This window comes from Pongo abelii, chromosome 3 (assembly GCF_028885655.2).
Source record: "Pongo abelii isolate AG06213 chromosome 3, NHGRI_mPonAbe1-v2.0_pri, whole genome shotgun sequence".
NCBI lineage: Eukaryota > Metazoa > Chordata > Mammalia > Primates > Hominidae > Pongo > Pongo abelii.
In genome coordinates, this window is record NC_071988.2 from 135,296,810 (window position 1) to 135,309,685 (window position 12,876).

At 35.1% G+C, this 12,876-nt stretch overlaps 1 protein-coding gene across 16 annotated transcripts in view; it reads right to left on the reverse strand.

Annotated features, from left to right (window-relative positions):
* CAMK2D (calcium/calmodulin dependent protein kinase II delta) overlaps positions 1–12,876 on the reverse strand; it is a 314,208-nt gene that overhangs the window by 75,921 nt on the left and 225,411 nt on the right. For all 16 annotated transcript variants that reach the window (XM_024245828.3, XM_024245829.3, XM_054554383.2 and 13 more), the window contains one exon: positions 3,028–3,130. In XM_024245828.3, coding sequence (XP_024101596.1) covers positions 3,028–3,130 — 103 coding nt within the window. The remainder of the gene's footprint in view (positions 1–3,027; positions 3,131–12,876) is intronic.

Sequence of the window (12,876 nt, forward strand, 5' to 3'; positions counted from 1 at the left end):
AAGAAAGAGAAAAAAGAAGTATATTCTCCCAAGTTTAGACACTGTTTTTCTATACTTCTGAAATACTGAATTTCCTTAGAACTTAAGATGTTGCTTCTTTTAAAAGTTATTACTCTAACAGGTACCTTAACAATAACTTAATTGCTGATAGCACCATGCCGACGAAGTGGAAATTTTATTGCTGAGCTGTCACTGCTTCTTTGGGACCAGCTTGTTTTTAGAAATCAATAACAATTTGAAAATCTACGTACTTCTATTTGGATGCTATTGCTTTTACTGACCTGATATTCAGTCTTCTACTCACTGATACACTAAACAACTTTCACTGAATATGCAAAGAACTATGTCATTGTTTCACACCAAGACAATTTTGAAAACTTATTGAACATCCTTTATAGCTCACTCAAGTTTCTATGGACTATTTCACTCAATCTAATAACAGTCCTGTGAAGAAGTGTTTATTATCCCATTTACAAAGAGGATAGTGACCTCACAGATTTAAAGTGACTTGCTCAATATCATACAGCTGTTAAGAATCAGAGCCAAGATATAAATTGATATATTCTGATTCAAAAAGTAAAATTTTTTCCACTATACATAGCCCTGTTCTCAAACTATATGTGTCATAGCAGAGGAGATAAAACATTAAGCTCAAAAACAAGAGATTTAAGGAGCTTGATTCCAACATTCTTGTAATCATCAAACATAGCTGCTGATGTTAATTTGAGCCTCAGACCTGATAACAAAAGCTTGTCTTATTCCTGATATCCTATCATCACCTTTACCAATTTCTGGCAATTATATCCCTGGGCCTAAGTTCCCATTTTTGTATCCTGCCTCATACCCCAAGTCTCTCATGAAGTGGGGTCCTGCTTTGCTCTACACAGGACTCGGGTCCTGCTTTGCTCTACACAGGACTCGAGTCCTGTGTTCGAACTCAGTGTCTGGGACTTTCATGTTTCCTAAACAGATTCCCTTAGAGTTCATATTTCCTGTCTGATCTGTATGTTATTTGGAACTTGCTTGCTCCTACAGCCTCCCTAGTCAACACTATCATAATGCATAATTTGAACGATTGTTTTAGTCTAACTGGGTCCTTGCTTTCAGATTAACTATTCTTAAATCATCTTCTATACTTCTACTGGAATCATTATTAAACAACATACACCTAGTTATGTCCCTCTCTTCTAAAAATGTTTCACCAGATCCCAAAATCTCTAAGGTGAAATCCAAACCCTTCAAAAAAACATAAAATCATTTCCTGCCTTATTAACTACTACTCACTCGAGTATACTTTAGCTTTATCAAACTTCTTGTTTTACTGTAATAGAAAAAATAGTTTCATGCCTCTGAGCCTTTCCATGTGCAGATCCCTCTGTCTGGAGTGCCTTAATCTCCTTGCAGGACAGTGAACAAAGTCCCATTAATCTTTTAGGCAACCATAGGTGTTAAGGCAATTATTGAACCTCTCTCCAGAGGCAGGTTTTTGTACTTCCTGTCTTGTGTTCCCACAGCACCTCATCCATTCCTGTGTTAAGACACTTCCACCCTGAATGGTAAATAGTTATAGATACAAAAGCCTCAGCTCCTCCAGGATCAGGACTTCCTACTTAATTTATGTATCTCTAGTATTTGCTTTGCCCATCTCTGTGATAGCCCCACTACTTCCTGTTCAACCCTTAACTCCTGTTACAATATATTCTTTCTGTGTTAATTGTACTCTTTTCCAGGATACAGAGATCATCTGAATCTCTAATTTACAGACCTAATCTAGGTCCTACCTTCTTTCAGTTTGCAGTTAATGGGTAAAAGCTTATTAAAAAGTTAAAATATTATAAACAGAATGACAAGTTTGGAGGTATTAAATTCATCTGGGATTGGAGGGTAAAAAGACAATGTAAAAGGTAATATTAAACATGGGAGAGACTTCAAACAAGAATAACTGTCAGGTACTACTGAAAAAGGACAGGAAGCAGGAACTGAGGTCCTGCATTAGGCTGCCAGGGAGGCTTGGCACACCCTCCACTCCCAGTAACAGCTGGGGCAGAAAAGGGAGATGTGGTGAATCCTGGGAGCCATATGTACATCTTGGGAGATGTGTACATTAGGGATACAGAAAAGCATTTGCATATAAAACAAAGAAATAGTATGTTTTTAGTCCTCTATTTATTGTTGTTGCTCAGAGGGAAATAAATCAAAAATGAAGGGCATTAAAAAAAATTATCTAACTTCAACACACCGAAAGTCAGAAGACAAGACAGGCTTGGGGAGAGGTTATATTTTTGGAATTCTACATGAGAAGTGGGTTGGATATTGGAAAATGGCAGAGAGAGGCATATGAAAATTAATGAGTAAATAATTTATTCAGGCTGAATATTGAAACAAAACATAAGTTTGGTTAGAAATACTATAATTTAAATTTATTTAGAGTTAATTTCTTCCTTAATTGTAAAGAAGCAGAAATTTCATCATATAAAAATTTCTAAATTATCAGAATTTTTGAGAGGAAACTGGCATGTTGAAGACATATAAAATAACTAAGGTGAAATATACACAGAAATATATGCTTCATAATTTTTAAACAATCTTTAAATCATAAATCATAAAGTATTATATGTGAAATATCCTGTGTTTCTTGAGCATCTACTATTTACACAGCAGTTTTTGGCATCATATGAGGTTGTATGCAAACAGTCAACTTTCTTTCAAATAAAAAAAGTACTCCTTGAATGTTGTAATCCTCTAATTAATGCTTACTAAATAATGTACTTTCTCAATCATCCTTTGAGAAAAAAAGTGTATGTCTTTTTGTTCTCCCATTAATATTTTCCCTTAAATTATTTCTAGATTGTATACCCTTTTATGTCAACAAAATTAAATGCTTATAAAGGTACAATATCTAAAAATTAGACAAATTGTTATTAGGATGAAATTTTCCATTTTATTTTCACTAGGAAGTGGGATTAGGAGCCAGAAGTCAGAAGCCAGAAGACTATAGGTAGCATGAAGGAGGGGGGCCCTACTCACCAAACCACGCCTGCTGGTCCCCTTGAACTTCTATGGCTAAGCCAAAGTCTGCCAATTTCACAGCTGCTCCCTTGGATTTGCTAGCTAAAAGCAAATTCTCAGGCTTTATTTAGAAAGAAAAAAAAAGAGACTGAAGTGAGAACCTATTTTAAGCGACTATTCAAAACTAACAACATTTTACAGGATTAGGGGGAAAAAAATTCATGCACTGTCATCTTTCCTGGAGACTGCCATTCCTAAATCCCAGGGAAAATACAGTTAGAAAATGATTAAATATTATCATGTGTGCAGGCTTCAGACAGATGCATAACTGTCCTAGAGAGATACTGGGTAGAAGAGAGAATACACTTGGGGAGGGATCAAATGAATGAGAGCACCTGTCTTGACCTGCTCACATGTTTCCAAGGACTGCTCAGGATTCAGACTTGGCTATGGACATTGACTTAGAAGCCTAACACAGCAGACATTTTCAGCAGAAGGAAACTTGGCAAAATAATAACAAGAGTTGGACCAATCTACACACATTTGGCAAATGAAACTGTGCAAATTAAATCCTAGTTAACTTCAAGAGTTTGGACCCAAATGTAGTGATTTTGATTCCTCAATGTTTCCAAACAATTTTGGTACAAATTTTGGAGACTTACTCTGAATTATGTATTAAAATTGCTGTCTTTAAGAATCTGTTTATTCTTAAAGGCAGAAAGAGTATACTACTATTTGCCAAATGTTATAGTCAGCTTTTTTTTCTTTATAAGCCAGCTTTTAAAACATAATTTACATTTCTTCAAAGTGTGATTCAGAGCATTACTTATATATTTATTTTTCCATCTCAGAGTACTATGAGAAAGATATATTTTTATTTTCTTGGGTACTTATCATTATGCAAGGGCTGATAACTCAGTCTTGGAATAAGGCTGTGTCTATACCACTGTTTCCCAACCAATGCATCAAGACACATTAGTAGTACTTTGAAAATAAGCACCAGGGAACAGTCTTCAATTTCCATGAATCGCCTTTGTGGATTTTAAGAAATGAAGATGGTCAGGAAAAGAAGACTGATTAATATATACAGTTAAGGATATACAACCCCAAACACGATAAATATATTGGGTTAGAATGTATATGGGAGAGTGGTTTGGGGACAAAACCCAGCAAATTTAGAGGTGTGTCTCAGACTGAAAAAAGTTGGGAAACAATGGACTCTACAAATGCCAAAACAATTGTCTGAAAATCTAAAAATTCAGTCAATCAAATTCATTTTGTTTATATGTTAATAAACAAGTAATGTCATGCTTTAAAAATCAAATTGGCTAAATTTTTCCCACTGAATTAGTCAATTCTGTTGGTTGTTTTGACCTTGTGTAAACACAGCCTAAACCAGTATCTAATTTATTAATTAAGCCAGCCATGCAAATTAGCAAAGACCCATAACCAGAACTTGGAAGAAATTAGGTTAAATCTACAAGAAATTAGAGTGTTGGCGAGTAAGTTTTAATCAAGTACCAGACTTCTTCAGGCTATTGTTGCTCACTGCCATCAGATTCATCGCTATTATGACGACTGGTAAATGTGAGAAAACTTTTCTAATTTTGTGGGGCTGATAGGGATTTTTAACCAACTCAACACTAAATACATAATTTAATTTGGAGTATGCGATAAAGCTATCTCAAGAATATAAAAGGCTTTTATGCTGAAATGACTTTTAGTAAAACCTAACATTTGAAATTATTTGGAACTTTATCGATATACTATAGTATCTACTCATGTTAAATTATTTTAATTTGACATTTTATTTTTGCAATGAAAATTTATGGTCTACCACATTCATGCATTTCCTAATTTGATCAAGAAGTTAAGTTCCAACTATTAATTCATGGAATAATTAACTTGGAAAAAGCTCATCAAACTGTAAGCAACGGTTGATTCTAATTCTTTCTTCACTTTCAAAAGCACTGACATGTTAGAGATTTCTGTTAATACACATCTGTCCTAATTTGTCAACCATAGACTCATTCAAAAAAAGAGTTCCAATCACTTTAGAAATCACATTTTAGGTGTTTGAAGTCAGGTGATAAGTTTGTTGAGCAACTGTCAGCGTAACTGGTAAATAACCTTTTAAAAAATTGAGTGTGTTTTCACTCTTATCACTAAATGAAAAAGCTGTTGGGCAGGGCTGTGTGCATTATGCCTCAAGCACCAAGTATCTGCCGATTCAGAAGAAATGGAACATCTTAGAGTTTTATCATGCATATCCTCTGAATGACTGGGGCAAATACTCATAACTAAGGAAGACCTCACTGTAGGGCCTTTGTGAGTCATCCAGAAAATAGTAAATCCATCTGGACCAAAGTTGCACCTTATACTCATGAAGACTGTTCAGCTGCAGTTATGTACAAGAAAAGGCAGGGTTATTTGAAGGTGACTGTGTAGATGTAACAATTAAGAGACTAACATGATTTCATGTTTATGTATATCTTTAGGCAAACCTAAAATACAGAATTATATAATGAAAATTTAAAAATAAAAAAAAATTTTTATGATTACTAAAATTTAGGATCTAAAATGAAATTACATAATGAAAACTAAAAAATTTAGGATGATGAGTTTAAGGGATTATTCACTTTTTAATATTTCATCACAAGATTGCTTTAAAGGGCAGCTCCAATGAAACATTAAAAATAATCACACAAGTTTGATTTCTGTGTAACTCTTTGGTATATATTAGTTTGAATAATCCTTCTATCATGTTCTGTGATTGTGTGAGAGGCTTAATCACTAAGACTTTCTAAAGCAACATTTTAATCAGGACAAGCACATTTATTCTAATTTTCCTGAATTACTACCACTCATGTAGCTTCCAAGTTAAAAATATATTGTACTACAAAATTTTGTTGGCAAGGTTAGTTTAAATTCTGAATGCCTACAGAAAGGAAGATAATTTGCAAATATAGTTTACCCAAGCTGAAAGGGTGGTATTTCTCACCTAATTAATGATTACCTCCTTAGAAAGGACCACCACTACACAATTATTTGCTACTATTCCACTATTTTGATTTTCTATTTTCTAACACGAATCAGACAGGTGAGATCAGAAACCCAGGTCTTCTAATGTAGCTAGCTGACTATGGACCACAGCATTTTAAGAGAAATAGGCAGGGTGATGATCTAGAAAGAATGTGAAGATCTGGGTTCATGTCCTGGCCCTAACTGTTATTACCTATGTGGACTTGGGCAACTCACAAATGCCTGGAGCTAATTAATTAGTTCCTTAATCTCTCAAATGAACATTATAAGGGTACTAAATTATATCTCACAACAGTTTCTATGAAATAATAAAATCACACTGGATTTTATCATAGGAGCTCTGTCCTCTGTGATGACAACATACACATTAGTGATTAGCTACTACATTCCAGTGCAGCTGGTCATTTCAGTGCGCAGAACATTTAATATTTGTAACTTGAGGAATGTCTTTTTTAATGATGCCAACTTAATGCAATCTATTATGTTACTCTTTATATATTGAGAGGATCTTTAGATTCTTATAATGCAATCCCTTTCTAGGTTGGTTTTTAAATAGAGTGCACAGACATTCTTACACATAGGTTCCTTCCCCACCCCCATTGCTTCCTAATGATGCAGGATTTTCCATGACATCTGGTCTCAGTGTCAACAACCATTTATAGCATATCAGCTGTAATGAGCAGCAACTGTTTGCAAGTTTTGTTCTGTATTTTCATATGAATACAATGGCAACTTCTTTCAATATGATTCAAAGTTTTCTTGAAACTGTTCAAATGCCTCAAAGTACATAGGCAGGTTGATGGAATCACTTTCAGAACTGGAAGAGACTTGGGAGATAAAATAACTCAAAACTTTCAGTTTCTACATGAGGTAGGGAGGCCCAAAAAGATGAAGCCGAGACCTGAAGCTAGATTTTCTAATTCCTTCCTTTTAAAGACATGATACTAAAGAAACTCCACCAATTGTATAAAAAATTATTTTTAAAAGGTAGTCCATTCAGTAGATGTTTTTAGAAGAATTTGAAGTACTCAAACATATTTACTACCCATATCCAAAACTTATGAAAAAAAGTTTTAACCTTGCTTCATCAATTATCATAATCTTTATTAATAAATTGATTTGGCAAAGGCAATAGCCTTTAGCATTAACCATATCAGGCTTTTATTTGTGCACATCTAAAAGATGTGCCATCTAAAAGACTCAACCATTAGGAATATATATGTAAAATCATGTGTGTTTTACTTCTTTTTAAATTTTTGAATATTATAAAAAGAGCAAATTACTAATTTTATTCTCCTATATTATTTAATTCTTACATTCCTTTGGATATTATTTTTTAAGGACTAAAAATTGTCTTTTAAAATTTCTTTCTTCTATTGGAGAATCTCACTCTTTTAACAGAAAACCATCCTCTGCTTGGCATGTTTTCTGTCACTTATCTTTTGCCAAAGAAGGTGCGAATGAAGCTCCCCAAAATAAACTATTTCTTTTTTTTTTAGTTTTGCATGAATTGAAAAGCTTGAATGTCAAGCTCACTTGTCTCATTTGTATACATGGTACAAAGGATTTTAGCTTTTATTTTTGTGTGGAATTAATGCCTGAATTCATGTACTTAGCACAAGGAGTTTCTAGCAGATGTATGTGCTATAAGTTTGCAATTAGGAAGTACTCTTTCTATTGCTATGCATATGTGAGAAAGTTCATAAGAATCCTTCTGTATTCCATTCCTGTTTATTCATTTACTTCCACATTATCAGCACACACTGCTGGGTAGACTGAAAGAACCAGAGTGTAACTAACTGCAGTGGGAGAGTGCCAATTACCCACAGCTTCTCCACTGCCTGACAAACACTAGGCACTCAATAAAGAAATACTGGAATGGCTAAATGAATTATTAAATCTATCAAATACATACTTTGTTTCAAAAATATCTAAACATACATACACAGATGATGTGTTCCTTAAACTTTTATCTAAACATGGCTCTGAGAAAAGTATAATACTTGTGATTTTATAATTATCCAAAATATAAATTTCACAGGTTGATATATCTACCACCCATGGTTAACAAGAATTTACTGGCTGGGCACGGTGGCTTATGCTTGTAATCCCAGCACTTTGGGAGGCTGAGACGGGCGGATCACGAGGTCAGGAGATCAAGACCATCCTGGCTAACACAGTGAAACCCCGTCTCTACTAAAAATACAAAAAATTAGCCGGGCATGGTGGCAGGCGCCTGTAGTCCCAGCTACTCGGGAGGTTGAGGCAGGAGAATGGCATGAACCAGGGAGGTGGAGCTTGCAGTGAGCGGAGATCACGCCACTGCCCTCCAGCCTGGGCAACAGAGCGAGACTCCGTCTCAAAAAAAAAAAAAAAAAATTTACTAAATACTTGTCATCTCCCCCCTTCCCTGAAAACTAATTCCTTTGTACTTTGGTCATAAATTTAATTTATTCCTATGAAACAGCCTTAAAGTTCCCATCAAATCTCCAAATTCTCTTCATTAAAATCTCTCGCTTTCTCTCTCTCTCATATCCATCTATCCATCCATCCAATGACATTTCCATTAAGTAATGTTCTTCTGAATAGGGGCTAATAGTAAAGGCAGCATTCTCTGCTGAGGCAATTCACAGGGTGTTAATTTGTTGCTAAAAGATTCAGTTGTGTGTATAAAGCCTCCGTCCAGATTGTTGTTCATGAAATAGTTTAGTAACCATTTCGGGTACATTTGAACTGCAGAAATCTTACTACCTTGTTTCAAATACAGTTATTTGAAAAAGCATAGCTTTATAACTATCTCCTTTACTTATTCTGTCAACTAAGTCATAGAAATTGTATTCTCCAGGTTCTTAAATGAGGAAATATATCTGATCTGACATTCCTTTATTTCTTGTGACATCAAAAATTGTCATTTGTTACTGCAACCTCACTTTGACCTAATATTTTTCTGAATGCAGTACTTGTCTGAGGTACTTCCTCCTTTCTGGGAAGAACATCATCAATATGCTTCTCACATATGTATATATATTGATTTTTTTTTTTTTTTTTTTGTAGGGATGAGGGGTCTTGCTATGTTGCGCAGGCTGGTATTGAACTCCTGGCCTCAAGCAATCCTTTTGCCTCAGTCTCCCAAAGTGATTGGATTACAGGCATAAGCCACTGCACCGGGCCTACATACATATTTTTACATGATCCTTAATTCAATGGCCAGCAGGGTTTCATGCACACAAGGTCTGTTCTTGTTTTGCTCAGTAATGCATGCTCACACTTAAAATGATGCCTTAGTGGCTGCTGAAGGAATGTTTGATGAATATTCATTCTTCTCTTTTTGTATTTGAACTTTAAACCACCAATTCACAAATATCCAACACTGAGTTACAGCACTCAACTCTTCATAAAGAATATATATATATAATTTATTTATTAATTAATTAATTTATTTTTGAGACAGAGTCTCACTCTGTTGCTCAGGCTGGAATGCAGTGGGGCGATCTCTGCTCACTGCAAGCTCCGCCTCCCAGGTTCACACCATTCTCCTGCCTCAGCCCACGGAGTAGCTGGGACTGCAGGCACCCGCCACCACGCCCAGCTAATTTTTTGTATTTTTAGTAGTGACGGGGTTTCACCATGTTAGCCGGGATGGTCTCGATCTCCTGACCTCATGATCCACCCGCCTTAAGCACCCAATACTAATTGTCTTCATGTGGCAATTACTAATTAAATGTGGCAAATGCATTTTATTCTTCGTCTCATTTTCCAAAGGCTGTGGTCAATGCTACCTTACTGATTTTCTAAATGAAAAAGTTTTACTTCATATACCTGTCTACTACCAGATTGTACTGCCCACTACTCTACATTATATCTTATTTTCTTTATTCCCAATGATACAGATTTTGTTTATCTCTGGAAGATCCATAGGCAGGACTATTTTAACCTTTTGATTCACTAAACTTAGAACCATTTCCACAAATTATTCTGAATGTTGCTAGCAAAATTATTTTCCTATCATTGTTTTGACTCATTCTTTGGTCTCTTTACAGGCTTTTAATTCATTCAACTAACTAAATTGAGAAGTGGTAGTTATTAAGCATGCAGACTTGGAATCAAATTTCTTAGGCACCAATCAAATTTTACTAGCTGAGTGATCTAAAGTTCTTTCATTTGTGGTTGCTAAATTTTCATTTACATACTATGAGGATGATCAGAGCACCTTCCTCATAAAGTTGTTCTGAAGATTTGTATGATAAGACAGTGCAGGGTACATGGTAACTGCTTGATAAATGGCATCTTTTACCATTTTGATTATTAAGACCCTGACTTGATCCAAACGCTCCCAAAGACTGCAGTCCTATCCCTGAACTGTACTGTACTGTTTATCACCACCACTAGATCCTCCTAATATTATCTAGATCTACATTAATTGGCCTGCCACTGGACACACCTTAGACAAAAGGCTGTGGTCCATGTATCCACTAGGTTCTGCCTGGTGCCGATGGATGTACCTTCTTGACGCTGATATCCCACCACCCTGACTCTTCTCCTATTGCTTGTTTCAGGGACATCCTGAAATTGCCTGTTGTACCTCAGTCTTGTTTATAGGTCCTCATAATTTCCCACTGTCTAATGAGCCCCAATGAGCAGCAGTTATTCAACTAAATAGTGATCTTTATTCTGAAGATATCTTCTTTATGTTATTCAAATATTAATGAACACTTAATAACCTATTTTACTGAATGCTGCCTTTTATATTATAGATGTACTTTTGGTTGACCTTCATTCATTTCTAAATTGAAGGAATATGCTACAGGTATTGGCCAGGTATAAGCCCCTACGTTAGGTACTGTGTAGTATCGCATTACATTAAACGGCTATGGTTCCAGAGGGCTTACATACAAATTGTACAGCACTTATATCCTCATAGGTGCTTTTGATCATGATAAACATGACATTTCCTGTGTTTCTTTTTCTCACTAATGTGGACAAATTAAACTATGTGCATCAAACATTTCTATCGCACATCAATTAACATATTAATTAGGATATGGACACAAAAATACATAGCATAGGAATAGTAAAGGCAAGTTTTTGTTTAAGTCCTGGTAATAAGAAATTTCAGCACTTGATCTTTTTAACTTTACTATATTGGTAAACATGCTATCACAAGCAATATATTTATCAGAGTATACATCATGGGTATAAAAGGCACAAAACAAAGCCAGGGATTTGGCGTGTTCAAGAGGTTCATCAACTGCCTCTAATGCACGTGTTTTGAACTCTCTCAGTGTGTTTATGAAATGGCCTACTGAAGCAAGCACTGAGAACCAGACTCAACTGAAATCCACCCGAGTCAGCGATTTGACACAAACTAGGACAACAACTAAAAAAATTATAACAAGCTCTCTCAAAAGCTCATTTCTGTCCTTTCCCGGAATCAGAATAAGAATGGAGAGCAAAAGTACTTTCCCTGCCTTAAAGAAATCCGGTGGGGAATGCAGCAAGTTATTTCTTTTGCTAGTAAGCCTCCCTAAAAATCATCTGCTTAAGTTTTTAATTAGTGACGTTAGCTCATATGTCAGAGAATATATTTTTCTTCACAGCCCATGTCCTATTAAAGTTCCAGTCTTTGAATGGCTCACCTGAGTCCAGATGTTTAGAGAAGTCCCATATTATGATTCCACAAAAAATATCTTTAAAGTTATGGAAGAGGATTCACATTTTTTTATACTTGGCTTTTAAAGTCCACTTATGGTTATATAACATGGAGTAAAATGTTTCAAATAATAAATTTATAGAAGTGTCTGAAAAAAATTGCACAAATGATGTGCATGTTCATATATGTTCACTTAAAAGGAAAGTAGTGCTGTGGGTTCTGAGAGGTAACAAAAGGGGCTCTGTCTGTAAATGGCCAGTAAATAATTTTTGAGGTGACTGTAAAATACATGAATTTTCAAAGAAACACACTGTTTTTGCTTTATACTAATGGGTACATTTGGTAAGTGTTAGCAGATATACAGTCCGATCTTGGCTCTTCAGAAGAAAATGCCCTTAACCATACCTTTGCTTTTGATATTTAAAACTCTCAGAATTAAATGAAATCAAAAGATTGCAGGAAACTAAGGCAATGTTTTGCTTATAAATCACATCTTCACGTAATTGGTTTAGAGATATAGTCTTCCAGTACATTAAGTGACTAGAAATATGGATTTACAATTTTTTTTATAACCAGAAAAGTCTGCACGTGAGAAATAAGTCTAGGTCCTCTCACTAAACACACAAGTTTTAGACATTCTAAATTATCCTTTGCCACCTTTGTCCTAATGCCTAGAAAATGCTGAGTTTGAAAGAATCAAAACTATACAGTGCTCACATTTACTATTTTACTCATCCAGTAGTTTTTCTTTTCAATTTCTAAGCTTCACTATTTTTCTGAAATTCCACAGGTAAAACTAGAGTGCTGGGAAATGGAGACAGAAAATTAATGAAAAAGTACTCCCCTTGTGAGCTATTTCATTTCTAAATGATCTAAAAATTCTCTGTCCTCAAGGGTATCAGAAGCTGAGTGAAGTCTTAAGGGTATCAGTAGGCATTCAAACGAGAATACGTATATAGGGATATCCATAAATATTTGCTACATAAATATTATTTGATGATTAAATTTGTTTTGCTTTCTTTACATCTGTAGTTTTAGAAGACACTAGTATCTTGGTCTTTAGGAATATAAATAAATAAAAAACTAAGAGGCCTCAGTGTCCTCAGAATTCCTAGGACTAATGTTAAGGGAAAAAGAATGTCAGAATTCAAAATGAGGTTGTTTAGCACATAATC